Raw genomic sequence first — 14,582 nt, 5'->3', positions numbered from 1 at the left:
CCACAAAGAGAATTGGCCGAGACTGGGCCTGGGCGGGGCATGGGTTGAAGAGTTAGATTGTGCCTTGGCTGTGATTTCCTTTAGTTATTTTGTGGGAAAAGCTGGTAGCAATCCTACCTCGACTTGAAGAGCTGCAGAGGGGGGAAGATCCTGTAGGAACCTCAGGGACAAATACGAAGAAAGCACAGGATAGAGGTTGCGAGGAGATAGGCACGGGTATTGTTCTGACTTGAATGAGAGGAAATGGGCTAGAGCTACTGCCTAAGGATGAAGGTTAGACTTAAAAGCAGGAGCTCTTCCAACAGGCCAGTATAGGAAACATGCAATACCGTGTAGTATATCGCCAGTGAAGCCTTCATCGGTAATGACAAGAGAAATAGAGAGAGGGAAAGGGAGCTTGGAGAGCAATATTAAGGAGGTCAGAAGGGATTCACAGTTAAAATTGTAAAAAGCAATTAGAGCGAAGGGGTTGAAGGAAAGTTACTTCCTCCCCACCCCCCATCCCAGTCACTCAGTTCCTTTGATGTCATATTTCCTCTTTTTCCTGAAATGAACCTTGGCAGTGTCTTTTTCTCAGGCTGGGGGGACAGGGCGGGGGTTACACATTAGAGCGAAAGAAAGAGTAAGAGAGGAGGGTGTTAGACCCTCATTTGGATGGGTGGGGATAGTCCTTAGTGAGGATGTTGAGGCAAAAGTACCAGGAGGTTGTTCAAGGAGAACCAGGCTTCCTTTCCTTCCTGGAAGTGATTTATGTTTTAATGCATATATATCCACATAAGTGTTTTTACATTTTTCTTTTTTTCAGGAAATTCTGGAAAGGAGCGGAAGGAATAGATTGTATGGATTTACATGGAAAGTCATCAAGCAAATCCTGTCCCAATAAGGCTGAGAGGGAGGGGGCACCCTGGCCAGTGCTCAAAATTCTAGTGTGTCTTGCATCTGAGTCTATCAGGCCAAGTCAGGTTAGACTTAAAAGCAGGAGCTCTTCCAACAAGATGTGGGGATAAGACAACGCTTCCTCTATCTCCTTTGAACCGGTACCACAGCATCTCCTAGGAGAGGAGAGCAGGTGCCAAATCTATCTTGTTCATGTGTGGTTCCACAGAGACTTGCAAGTGCCTGGCTCATAGTAGATATTGAAAAACATGTATTAACGCCCTTAAAAAGCACACACACACACACACACACACACACACACACACACTGTATTTTTTTAAATGTATTTTATTGACTTTTTACAGAGAGGAAGAGAGAGGGATAGAGAGTTAGAAACATCGATGAGAGAGAAACATTGATCAGCTGCCTCCTGCACACCCCGTACTGGGGATTGAGCCTGTAACCAAGGTACATGCCCTTGACCGGAATCAATCCTGGGACCCTTCAGTCCGCAGGCCGATGCTCTATCCACTGAGCCAAACCGGTTAGGGCCACACACTGTATTTTTTTTTTTCTTATTCTTTTGCCCGTGAACCTGAATTGCCTATCAGACTCTGCCTAGCACTTTGTGCCTAGCCTGTATGCTGCTAAATGTTTCTGAATAGAATTCAATAAAAAATGGAAAATATAAAAGTAGAGAAAAGGATAAGATAAGCTGTACCCCTGTAAGGCTGGAATGAAAGGAAGACACCAAGTGACTGAAAGTGGAAGAGGTGTGGCCCTACGCATAAGACACTATCTGCTTTCTCCCTTCCATCCTGTATTCAGCAAGTTAAGAAAGAGGTGAGGTGAGGTCAGTACTTACCAGAGAGGAAATAGCTGGCCTTGGCTGAGAGATTTTGATCAAAAGCAATGCAGCAGGTGCTTTGAGAGTCAGACAATGATGTTGCTATTGCTCTGGTACTTCACAACCCAAGGCAGGCAGAAAAGAGGGACTCTTTTCAGCTAGAAGATGCTCATCCCTTCTCAGAACATGTCAACTGTGAAGAAAGAGACTGTGATACAGCCTCAGAGAGAAGGGCGACTCTGGAGGGTGATGGTAACTTAGGGACAGTGAGAGGGGAGGGGAGCCTTTTGTGAGGACTGAGAGAGAGGGAAGGGGAGGAAGGGAGAGGGCTTGCTAAGAGAAGCTTCTCAGTAGTGGGAGTGGGGGTTGTTTTGTTGTTGTAGTTTTCGTTAGTGGCGGCGGCAGGAACCCTAAATGGACCTAATCTAGGGCTGGGGGAGCTCAATGAGCATGTTCCCATCGAAGCCCACTTCACTTTTCTTCACAGGGGCAGCTCTGACTGAGGACAAGACCAATAGTAACTGAGGATCTAGTCTGTCAGCAAGTAGGAGGGGAATTCCACCCCCGAGAGAAGAGTTGCTGCAGCTCCCTCCCTGCTTTGGAGGAGGGCCGGAGGCGGGGTAAGTTTGGTGGGAAACGCTGTAATTTCCTTTTTAACTTTCACAGTCATAGTGCAGCATCCAGAATGGATGTCCTCCTTGTAGCCATCCTTGCTGTGCCACTCGTCCTGGGTAAGTTCAATTCTCTCCCTGAGCTTTAGGGCCAGGTCTTCTACTGTAAATGGAGTGGGAGGGGGGAAAAATGAGGAGCGGTCGAGAGGTGCAATTCAATGGGGGAGTGATAAACACTCTCCCATCTGTGCTGCAGGCCAGTGTCGGGGGTGGAGGGGAGTCTGGGAAATACAGCCAGGAAAGGGGGAGGGAAGCAGAGTCCTGTCAGAGAAGAGACAGCTGATGCGGATGAAGCCGCAGAGCGTGGAGGTCCTAACAAGAGTGAACTCAGCTCTCCATCACTACAGAGCTGAACAAGATGAGAGGGTCTGGACGGAGAGGAGAGCCGTGGACTCTGAAGGTGGGGAAGTTTGCAACTAGTGAGGGGAGCCAGTCTATCTTCTTTCCAAGAATGTTGGAGGGGGATGGGGGGGGACTTGTATTAGTAAAGAAATAGAAATGGAGGTGACCTTTAGGGGAGTGAAGAACTGGGTGCCTTCAGGGACAGGGTCTGAAAAGTAGCTTGGCTCCTTCCCTCCTTTGTTCCCAGTCTGCCAGGTGCTCTTATTGTTTCCTCTTCCTCCAGATTCTTGTGTCACTGCTTGTGGTTAAGGACTTCAAGGGGCTTAGGGAAGTGTTTTAGCAGGAGGCCTCGAGTTCTTGATCCAATCATGTCAAAGCTACATATTTTCAGTCTGGGGAAGGAAAATGAATGCAGATGGGTTATTTACTCCAGCTGACTCATTTTAAGAAAACGGATGTTAAGTGGCTTGTTCAAAGTTATCCTGACAGCAATGAAAACTGGAACTAAAATAAAAATCCAAAGCCGAACGGTGTGTATGTTTATTATTTGTGAGAGACACTGATAAGAGAATAACTCTCATAAACACAGTACAGCCTGGAGCATACTGAATTGTAGATTTGGAGTTCTTAATTTCTGGTCTCTCTCTCTCTCTCTCTCTCTCTCTCTCTCTCTCGCTTTCTCTCTCTCTCCTTTCTCTCTCCTGCCTTTTTTTAGGTTTAGTTTTTGTTTTTGGTTTACAGTATGTGAAGGGATCTGTTTTCTGTTCTGGGATTTCCTGATTGAAAGGGCACAGAGGAACAAGCCTCATCCTGATATGAAGCCCAGAAGACTGAGAAGGGTTGAGAGGTACAGAGACAGGGAGATAGTCTTACCCTTGGAGGTGAGGTCGAAAGGAAAGTGATAGAGCTGAGATAAACTTCAAGTGTCCTTCTGTTGCTAAGAAGTCCCAGATGCCCCTTGACCTCTAGTCCTTGTCCCCTTAGGACAAATATATGAGGATGAAGAAGGACTGGAAGAGGATTATTATTATCAAGTGATCTATAATTACACAGTCACCCCCACTTATGGTGAGTATTTATAAGGCTCTGACCCTTAGCAGGATGGAGAGAGGTTTAGGGGATACTTAGTTCTGAGACAAAGTCTTTCTCTTTGCAATAGAGCAACGGGGTCAGAGAAATTTTGCTATGAGCAGACTATCGAGGCTCATGATGTTGTTTCTTAAGATAGCAATTTCCAGTTCTTTGGAACTGGTTGAACAATTTGAAATTTTTCAAATTTGTAAATTATTTTAGGTGTTAGATTGAAAATATAAATGCTCTTGTGGCTCAATTGGTTAGAGCATCGACCCATACACCAAAAGGTGGTGGTTTCATTTCCTGATCAGGATACATACCCGAGTTATGGGTTTGATCATCAACTGGGACACATACAGGAGACAACCAATGGATATTTCTCTCTCACATCAATGTTTCTCTCTCACTCTAAAAAAAGAAAGAAAATATAAACACATTTACAGACATTTCTCACATTCAAGTTTATTAGAATTAGATTATACCAGTAAATTTTACAACTTGGACAAGTTGAAGTGTTCTGAGCAATTTCTTCAGCTTTTCATTACTAGAGGTAGTACTACCATTCTCTTGTTACTACTGATTGTTTTCTCCTCTCCAGATTATTTTGGTGCAAATTTCACTGTTGATTACTCCATGTTTGAGTTAGAGGACAGACTGGTAAGTGACATCTAAGAGGATCAGGAGAGATAACAGTTAAAAAGAAACTGAACAATGTTGAAATGAAAATTATTAACAGAAATGAAAATGAGTTAGGAGAAGTGAAATTGGGGAGTGGATACGAAACAAATGTGTTATCATAGCTGGGGAAGAGAGCCAGAACCCAGTAGGTTAAGACACTAAGAGGAAGGAGTAGCCCTTGAGTCCAGGGAATTGGTGAATGGGATGGGTACACAATCCTTGCAAATGCAAGGTAAAGAGGATCCCCGCGCTTAAGTCTTGGAGGGTGAGCAGGATGGGGCTGGGGACAGGAGAAGCGAAGGAGAGATGAACTCCAGAGAATCAGTGAGGATGTTGGATGGAGGTGATGATTGATAACTCTTAGTTTCCTAATCCTACTGAGGATAGAACAGGTTGAATAAAGAGAACAGGTAAGCAGAAGAGACAACCATTATTCATGAAACAGAACGTGTAGACCATCAGAGGCCTGTAACAGTGAAACCAGTGACAGTGGAACCAGTGACAATGGAACCAGCGACAATGGAACCAGCAACAATGAAACCAGTGACAATGGAACCAGTGACAATGGAACCAGTGAGTTAATTGGGGATAAGATGGGAGGGACATGAGACATCCCTTACCCTGGATAGGTCCCAGGGCTGGTGACATGGAACAGAGGAAGGAATGGAATACCAGGCTTTGGTGGATGGGGAAAACAAATAACTAGTATTGTAATGCAGGTGTTCATCTCAGCTTCGCCATCATTTCTTTTACTGAGATTTAATACTAACCCTGTATACAGAACCCTGGGACTATTTGGTGCAGTTAAATTTCAGTTGGATGTGTAATGTATGTAACCTATGTTTATGTAACCTATGCCTAAAGCAGCTAAGGATGCTGCCAATGATGAAAAATAAATCCACGGTGTTGTTATTGTCCTCAAAGTATTTATGATACCCAAGTTTACACATATAAAATATTTAGAACAAAATGAGAAAATTTATAACAATGTTAAGTTACATACAAGTTTGAGAGCATATGATGTAGACAAGTGCTTTAGGCAGTGGAAGGAGAGAGATCAGTACAGGAGTTGAAGACTTTTAGAAGGTGATTATGCTGAGATACACTTTGAAGAATAGGTGAGCTTTTGATTGGTGGTACATTATAAAAGGATGAAAGCAATTAGGAAGCATAGCTATTAGAAGAATGGAAGAGCTGCATTAACTATGGGGATAGAACAAGCATGACATGTTTTGTAGAGGAGCTATGATTGAACGAGAGGGTATATGGAAAAGAGCAGTGGGAAATTAAGAAAAAATAAAATTTACAATACTCTTAATATTTGTTTGATAATTTCACAAATGGGAAGATAGAACAAAATAATAAGAATCTGAAATGTCAGGCTTTATTTTTTTAAATAAAAAAAGTTTGAACTTACAAGAAATAGGGAGCCTAGTAAGTTCTTCAGGGTGGTAAAGACACATTAAAAGCAGCATTTTAGAAAAACTATTTGTCTAGTTGTACACAGGATGCAATGGAGTGAAGAGAGATTCATGAGATTTCTATCATCCCCAAAACAATCCATTAAAAGCTTGGACTAGGGAAGGCAGTGGCATTTTGAATGGAGAAGAGAAAAAGAAATACTTTGGGGAAAAAATACCTTGTTTCAGTGATAATTTCATATGAACACTAAATGAGTAGAGAGTTAAAATAACATATTTTAAACATGGATATCCAGGGAAATGGTTGACCAAAATGGGAAGTGGGAGGTCAGAGGGTTTTAGAAGTGGTTATAAATTTGGTATTGGCCAAGCTGAACTCATGTTGTCAGCCCTATGAGGCTATCGTAAAGGTAGTGGAATTAAAAGAAAAGAAGATTAAAAAAAAAAAAAAAAGGTAGAGGAATTAGGCCAGGACTGCAGTTCTAAGTGCAAAGTCACAGTTACGAAAGTAGTGAGCTCAGTAGAGCTGTACACACAGGAGACCAAAAGGCCAATGCCTGTGCCTGTAGAAGGTGAAAGAGGAATCAACAAAGGAAATGCAGGTAGCTAAGTTTGTATTATAGAGTCTAGAAGAGAAAGTTTAATATAATCAATGAAAAGCTACCAAGAGGCCAAGGAGAAGGAGATTATTCATAACCCCCAAAAAGCAGTTTTAAGTGAGTGGTTGGAGCAAAAGCTAGACTTTGTGCAATTGGAGAGGGAGTACATTGTAAGGAAGAGCATAGACCAGCCGTGGGCAAACTACGGCCCGCGGGCTGGATCCGGCCCGTATGAAATAAATAAAACTAAAAAAAAAAAAGACCGTACCCTTTTATGTAATGATGTTTACTTTGAATTTATATTAGTTCACACAAACACTCCATCTATGCTTTTCCGGCCCTCCAAAAAAAAAAAAAAACGAACCCTTTTATGTAATGATGTTTACTTTGAATTTATATTAGTTCACACAAACACTCCATCCATGCTTTTGTTCCGGCCCTCCGGTCCAGTTTAAGAACCCATTGTGGCCCTCGAGTCAAAAAGTTTGCCCACCCCTGGCATAGACCAACCATTTGTGATATTTGGCAATGAAATAAAGAGAAGCAACAGGACCGAAGTACAGCCTGAATACAGTTGAACACAGATGGGAGGAATGGAAAGTTATAATTGACGACAAGGACAGAGAAACATTTTCAAGTATATAGTAGGCTTCCTTTAGATTATAAACTCCTTGAGTAGGAGCCATGTCTTAACCATATTTATATCCCTCCTATAGCATGTAGCACAGGGACCAGCACATAAATAAAAATACATATTGAATTGAGTTGAACCTCCCTGGTATGGTCAGGAATGGGTGAAAGGCACAGAGGAAAGAATTCTTTACGGTGCTGGGATGGAAGGTATGCTCAGAGGAAAGGAAGACATAAGTTGGTATAAAGAGATGGCTATCTTTCCAGATGGTGAGGGAGTAGTAGGCAGGATGACACTGGCCTACGATGGCGTGATATCTCTATTTTAGCAGAGTCCAGATATGAACCATGCTGTATCCAGTCTGCACAGTCCTGTTTCCCTTCTCCTGTCCTGGACCCTCCTTCAGGAGTGGATGTATTTCATGTAGAAGGTGAGAGTGCAGCCACTGGCCTTGATAAAGTCTGTGAAGCAATTTTTACCACTATCTCTAGCTAGTGTTTCCAGCCTGGTCAAGTTTCAAATGCATCAAAGAAGAGGGATCACATCTAGAAAAACCTTAGGAGATGTCGAGGCCAAGACTTTTGTAATAAGAATAATTAATTTTTTTGAACTGGAAGGATTTCAGGGCCCCCTAGAGCAGAAGCAGGTGGAATGGAGAAGAAACCTCTCCTGGTTCCCAGTCTGCCTTGAGTTATTAAAGGTGGTTCCAGCGTGATGGCAGTTTAAGGCATGGCAAGAGCCAGAGGGCGAAATGGGAGGGGCCCTATAACCTGGCAGAGTCAAGAGGCAAAGTTCAGAGACGGAAGGGGTGGCAGTTCCCTAATGTAGGGGAGTGGTGGTGGGGGAGAGGAGGAGGGAATAGAAACCTGTGTTATAAGGAAGGGATTTAAGTTGGGATTCTAAATAACTATGGGGCGGTGGGCAAGGGGGGAAATAAATAAATAAATAAATAAATAAGGGGCATGAAGAGATTTAGCAGAAGGAAGGGGAAAAAAGGGGAGGGGACACATCTTCCAGGAGATGTCATGGAGAAATATAGCTCAGAACATGAAATCTGGGGCGTTTTCATAGAGGTGGGGCATGGAGGGGTTTCCTGAGTCCCCTGAACCTGGTTGGTATTGTTTTCCTTTTTTTCTAGGATGAGAATGCTGTTATGACTCTTTGGATGGGGATTTGGGAAGAAGAAATTGGAAAATAAAATAAGTGAAATAATCTGGTTACTCTCTACTCCTTCCTGAGGGTCTGTTCTAAGGCTACAACACTAAAGGAAGCACCAGGATATGGGGGTGGGAAGGGTAGACTAGAAAGGGAGGTACGTGGCCCAGCAGGTGTGGCTCAGTGGTTGAGCATGGACCCATGAACCAGGAGGTCAGGGTTAGATTCCTGGTCGGGGCACATGCCAGGGTTGTGGGCTCGATCCCCAGTAGGGGATGTGCAGGAGGCAGCTGATCAATGGTTCTCTCTCATCATTGATGTTTCTAACTCTCTCCCCCTCTCCCTTCCTCTCTGAAAACATAGTTTTAAAAAAATATATTAAAAATAAAATGTTTTTTAAAAAGGGAGTTAGGTGACAATAGTATTAGGACTGTGAATAAACCTTAAGTTTTGGGAAGAAAGGAGAAAAGCACCCTCAGACAACAGGTTTATTCACAGTCTATGACTCCCTCTGATTCTATTGCTTTATTTGATTATATATGGTGTTAAAACTGTGTTTGGGGATAGTTGAAATTAGTTTATTTAGAACCCTTGTTTTCCTTTTATAAAATAAGCCTATTGTTAAACATATGTAAAATATAAAATACTACTTAGAATAGATAAAAATTTCACACCCTCCTCCATTCCCCCCCCCCCCCCAACAATGTGCCTTTTCCAATTAGTAATTAGGGCAGGCAGGGACATTAATTTTTTCCCTCTGTCCTCGAGACCCTAATCAAGACTGTGCTGCCCCCTTGCGGTCTCTCCTATGTTACAGCTTCAGTCCGCTTACAGTCCCTGAGTCCCTATCCCCTTCTCACTCCACGGTACCGTTTCAATACTGCAAGGGGCAGCGAACTCCGGACTTGGCACCTTCCCTCCTTCAAAGCCTTTCGAACTTCTCCAGGGGACAAATGGAGAAACTGAAGCCAGACAAACACCTCACCTGGAAGATCAGGGGCCTCCCCCCACCACGTTCCAGTGCTAGGAATCACAGAATTCGGGGTGCGGAGCCGGAGGAGCCCGGGTAGAAAGGCCAGGAACAATCGAATTCGGCTTTGACCTCTGGAGTCGTGGCGGGCTGGCATCTGAGCTAGTAACGTGCACGGCGGGTTATGTAAGGGAGGAGCCGCCCCAGCGGGAGCCCGAGAGAGAACGCGGTGTTCTCGGCGGCAGTCCCCACCCTCCCCACCCAGCAGGGCAAGAGGCACCCAACTTGTAGGAGAAAGAGGAGGGGACGGCGAGACAGAGACGGCGGAGTAACGAGGGCTGGGCAGCCGACAGGGGGCGAGGCTACACGGCGGCACGCATCCATTAAGACACACATTGCAGATGCCAGTCGCTGTTGGCTCCACGTGCTTCACCCGTGAGCGGAGGCGCTCAAAGCGGGGGCAGAGGGGCCGGATCCCGAGGAGCCGGGAGTCCTACATCTCGAGGCGTGCGCCTCAGGTCACGCAACCACTCAGCACACCCCGGCCACGCGTTTCCGGCGCACCACCATCCTATTTAAGGCCACGGCTTCCGCCCTTTTCCTCCCCTCCCTTCTTTTCCAGTCTTTTTCCATCCTCCTCCTTTTCTCATCACCGGGTCCTCTCCCCGAGCCGCATGTAGGGGCGGGGCACGGAATGCTGCCCTTCCAGCCAATCGTCACCTGACCGCCTCTCTATTGGCCGAGCCCCTGTGTGCTGTAGCCAATGGGGTGAGACTGTCAGTCACTGTGGTCACGTGCCACCGGCGAGCAGACCAATGAGGGGACGAGGTCTGTGTACGCAGGGGGGAAGGCACGTGCGGAACTGCACGTGTCTGGGAGGGGCAAGGGGCGGGACCCCCTGGGAGGGAGGCGGAGGTGGGGAGCCGCGACCGGAGTGTGCGAGGAGCTGAAGACAGCCCGGGCTGAGCCGGCCGACACAGGTGAGGAGACCGGGAGGACTGGGAGCTGCGCGGGAGGATCGGCCCGGGAGAGAGTAGGTGTAGGGACCTCTTGGTATTGGGAGGGATCGTATCACGTGGCAGAGGGACCCGAGAGGGTCCGGAGCAGGAAACCTGATGAGAAAGAGAGGGGGGGGGGGGGGGGGGGGGAGAAGGAATGTCTCTATGGGAGGGGTTCCTGCAGAGTCACTAGGTGGGTTCCGGTGCCGGAGCTTTAACGCTCCGGGGTGGCGTGACGTCCGATGGAGAGGCTCGCTGCGGAGTCAGGCTCGGAACTCATCAGGCGAACCATGGGCCGGGCCGGGGAAGGTGTTAAGTCAGGTATTTGCTCTTGAAATGAGGGAAGAGAGAACAGAAGTCCGTCGGGCTAAGAGCTGCTCTGCCAAGGCCAGAGCGGCAGTTCGGGTTCTTAATGGAGGCTGGGGAGATGGCTTTTACGATGGCCCTGAGACAGGTAACATTGGCGAGGCAGAGAGGAGAGAGGATTGTCCCGCTCCGTACACCCCAGCCGCCCAGTCCATTTCCTGATTCTCGGATTCTGGTTTCCAACTCCTTTGCTTTGCTCTTCAGTTGCAGGTCCGATCTCTGGGTACTCCAGGAGCTGCTCTCCAGCCCCTGCTTCTGAACCTATGGATTCTCCATCTAGCGTTTCCTCCTATTCTTCCTCCTCTCCCCCTTCCTCCTTTTCCACCTCCCCGGTGAACAGTGACTTTGGCTTCCCCTCGGATAGTGAGGGGGAGGAGAAGGGGGCCCGTGGCCCCAGGCCGGACACTGTTGGGCAGAGGGGAGGCTCTCGGCCCAGCCCCGGTCCTATCCGCTGCAGGCAACGACCCAAGGTTTCCAGGAACCAACGTACAGCATCTCACTTGGAACAGCGGGGCTTGGCTTCTCCTATGGCAGGGTCTGGGGTCAAAAGATCAAGAGATCGCCGTGCATTGGAGACCAGTCTAAACATCCGTGGTACAACCACAGAAGGAGACCTGCTCTTTGCTCAGAAGGTAAGAGAAGGGGGGGGGGGGGGCGGGGGGGAGCAGATACTACTGGGGTGTCTTGGCACCCTGCTACTGGTAAGGACCCTGTGAGGATAGTATTGGCTCCCGGATTTGGAGGTGGAAGAAGAATCAGTGCTGGTGTAAGCAATGCTCATAGCCTTCCTCCCGTTTTTCTACAGTGTAAAGAGCTCCAGGGATTCATACGTCCTCTCACAGACCTCCTGAATGGGTTGAAGATGGGCCGCTTTGAAAGAGGTTAGTTGCATTCATCCGAGCTAGGTTCACATCTCTCGCGTTTCCTCTCTCCTCTCTCTTTGAAAATCTGTTTTAAATGTGTATTTCTTGTAAGTCTTTGTTTGGGTCTTGATTATTCCTTTTTTTTTTTTCGGGGACTTAATTTCTGTGGGTGAATCCATTTTAACCCCCTGCTGTCCTTCCTTTCTGTACCTGACTAAATTCTTGAATTCCAATCCTTGATCTCTTTCTCACTCCCCGAACCCAGGATTGAGCAGTTTCCAGCAGAGTGTGGCAATGGACAGGATCCAGCGTATCATAGGTGTTTTGCAGAAGCCACAGATGGGGTAAGTTCTTCTGGCTCTTTCCTCGGTACGTCATTAAAAAGGAGGTATTTTCAGCCCTGTCATGTTGCTTCTTTCACATTTAATTGTGTTGGTTTTTTTTAATTTCTTTTTCACAGGGAGCGTTATCTGAGAACTCTGCTACAGGTAGAAGGAATGCTAAAGACTTGGTTTCCTCACATAGCTGCCCAGAAGTCATCATTGCGCAGTAGCAGGCATCAGCTGACCAAGGTAAGAATCTATAAACCTGAGGAAGAGGTGGGAAATTAACCAAGGAAATGAAGTGTACAATTAGAAATGGGCTTCCTCTTCCATTTCTTCCTGGGTCTTTTTATCTTTTCGACAAGTTCCTTTTCAGGGAAAATGAAACTTCCTTTATTGTCTTGATTCCTAGATGTTATTTTTGTTCTGTCACTGCAAAGGACTCCGTGAGATTTAATCCTACCCCTCAGATGGCAGCTTATCTGCTTTTTGCATAGATATAGAAGGCGCTTTACCTGGCCAAATGATTCAGGTCGGAAGGTGTCTCACTCCCTGAACCCAAATCCTTTCTCTCTGCAAATCTTTTTTTTCTCTGCTGCCCCTAAGATGCTTTCCTTCTCCTTTTTATTCCTACCCAAGTATGGTCATACCAGATCCTCTGGAAGCATGGGTTTAATGGACTGGTCATAAGTACATCACTGGGAGAGAGGAGGGCAGCCCTGGAGCACTCATGGGGGCTTTTTAGAGCCTTAGACCTAGTGTGGAAGTGAACTATTTTCTGGGCCTTCAAATAATAGGGTATTTAGGGGCACTCGAATGATAGGGAGGAGAAAGTTTCCTGTAGATAATAGACAGGCCTTGTTTTCAATCAACCACAGTTATCACCGTGAGAATAATCAATTTTAAAATAAGCCACCGGGTAGCTCAGATGGTTAGAGCATCGTCCCAATATGCCAAGGTTGCAGGTTTGATCCCTGGTTAGGGCACATATAAGAATCCACCAATGAATGCATAAATAAGTGGAACAGCAAAGATGTTCCCTCTCTCTCTTGTTCCCTTCCTCTCTCTAAAAAATCAATTAAATTTTAAAAATTATTAAAAATAACTGGGAGGAAAACAATGAAATCTTACCATTTACAATAGTATGGATGGACCTAAATAGTCTCGGGCATGTAAAGTACAGCATAGGGAATATAGCCAATAGTATTGCAATAACTGTGTAACTGTGTAACATAATACACCTAAAACTAATACAAAATAATGTTGAATGTAAACTGTAATTTAAAAACAAAATTTTACAAATAAGCAGGAAGATCTTGCCTGCATATTAATTTATACTTCTTAAGGCATTCAACATAGGAAATTAGAATTTAAAATACAGAAATGGGAAATGATTCCAATGAAAAGAAATTAAAAATGAATTATAAGTAATAACCCATAGGACTGTTTTATTTGATATATGTCTGAATATCTAGTGCCTAATATAGTGTGTGGTACATAGTGGGCCCTCAAGTATTTGTTGAGTAAATGAAAATATAATTTGGTTACTAAAACTTTTACTTAATTATGACCTGGCAGGAAATTATCTGTTGCATAAAACAAGGGATGTTTGCTTTGCAAACAGTTCCCAAGGAAAGCAAAGGTTTAAGTAACCAGGTAGAGTTCATCTGAAAGTTGTCTCATAATTTCTTTTCTTTTCTCCCCTTCCCTAGCATTGTCTGAGCCACCGCAGTTATCCAGCTGCTTCCTCTCCTGCACCTTCCCTGGAAAAGATGGAACAGACACAGCTAGGACATCTGGTATTAAAACCAAAGCAGCCTTGGCATCTCCCTCAATGGCCAGCTATGAACCTCACTTGGATCCACACCACTCCAATTTGCAACCCCCCTCTCAGTACTCCAAGTACTGTCTCCTTTAGCCAGGGTCCTTTAGGCACCGGAACCAGCATTGGTGTCATCTTTTTCCTTCAGCATGGAGAGCAGCCTTTTACCCACTCTGCCCCGACCAGTCCAGTTCCACCTACTACAGCATCTCCTGCCATCCCTGGTTATCCTAAGAAACTATCTGGAGAGAGACCTCGTTGCCACAGTTTGCCAGTAACTCTGCAATCAGACTGGAGCTGTCCCCTGTCCCCTCGTGATCTTCCCACCATGGCCAGAGAGAAGACTGTGGGACACCTAGAACAAATGAGAAGCCATCCTCCAGTTGCTCCTGATGTCCATCCTCTCAACCCCTAATCCAAGACTTGAGACTGTAGTTTCTAATTTGTATAAATATATGTCTGTACATATATATGTGTGTGTATGTATGTGTGTGTGTGTGTGTGTGTGTATTACTTTTAATGTGTGCATTTGTGTTAAGGGAAGAGAAATCCTTTCTGATTAAAGAAATTTTATACCTAAACAGTTTGCTGATTGGGGGGGGGGGGGAATTGAAACCTTCTGTTTCAAATACCAATATTTATCCTCAGTGCTGCAGAAAAGAAGGAAGGGGATGGGCAGGTTTGTGAAGTCGAGCTCCACCAAGTGGGAAGTCTGGATGGGACAATGTAAGTCCTGTGGGAAAGGAAGAGGGACTCTGCTGCTGGCTTCCTAGGGAACAGCCTTGGGACAGTTACAGGGCTCAGTTGGCTTTGTTTTTTTTCATTCGGGCTCAGAGAATAGTACCTTTCCCTTTGTGTCTTTCCCTCTTGTAATCATCCAGCTGGCCCAGATTAGCAGGTTCTTCTGCTTTGCAATAGCTCTTTGCCTTGATGGGAGCTGTTGATG

At 45.5% G+C, this 14,582-nt stretch overlaps 2 protein-coding genes across 5 annotated transcripts; both read left to right on the top strand.

The window, feature by feature from the left end:
* Window positions 1-7: 7 nt before the first annotated feature.
* On the top strand, window positions 8-8,366 carry LOC102241442 (chromosome unknown open reading frame, human C1orf54). Its single transcript, XM_014540727.1, is given in 7 exon segments — window positions 8-962; window positions 2,390-2,454; window positions 3,721-3,804; window positions 4,409-4,467; window positions 4,876-5,061; window positions 7,468-7,569; window positions 8,278-8,366. Coding segments are annotated over 5 exon segments (474 nt in total). The 5' UTR covers window positions 8-962; window positions 2,390-2,408; the 3' UTR covers window positions 7,567-7,569; window positions 8,278-8,366.
* A 1,800-nt stretch (window positions 8,367-10,166) lies between these two features.
* On the top strand, window positions 10,167-14,217 carry CIART (circadian associated repressor of transcription). 4 transcript variants are annotated; one of them, XM_005867384.2, is made up of 6 exons: window positions 10,167-10,244; window positions 10,833-11,260; window positions 11,434-11,509; window positions 11,757-11,835; window positions 11,952-12,063; window positions 13,527-14,217. In XM_005867384.2, the coding sequence occupies exons 2-6, from the start codon at window positions 10,892-10,894 to the stop codon at window positions 14,049-14,051; spliced, it is 1,161 nt and encodes a 386-aa protein (XP_005867446.1). In that variant the 5' UTR covers window positions 10,167-10,244; window positions 10,833-10,891; the 3' UTR covers window positions 14,052-14,217. The 4 variants fall into 4 exon arrangements, with proteins under 4 accessions (XP_005867446.1, XP_005867448.1, XP_005867447.1 ...); XM_005867386.2 differs by having other exon boundaries at window positions 10,174-10,244; window positions 11,086-11,260; XM_005867385.2 differs by having other exon boundaries at window positions 10,217-10,297.
* Window positions 14,218-14,582: the final 365 nt, after the last annotated feature.

Source organism: Myotis brandtii, unplaced genomic scaffold (genome assembly GCF_000412655.1).
Source record: "Myotis brandtii unplaced genomic scaffold, ASM41265v1 scaffold250, whole genome shotgun sequence".
In the NCBI taxonomy this organism is placed as follows: Eukaryota; Metazoa; Chordata; class Mammalia; order Chiroptera; family Vespertilionidae; genus Myotis; species Myotis brandtii.
This window is presented reverse-complemented; position numbering and strand designations above follow the sequence as displayed.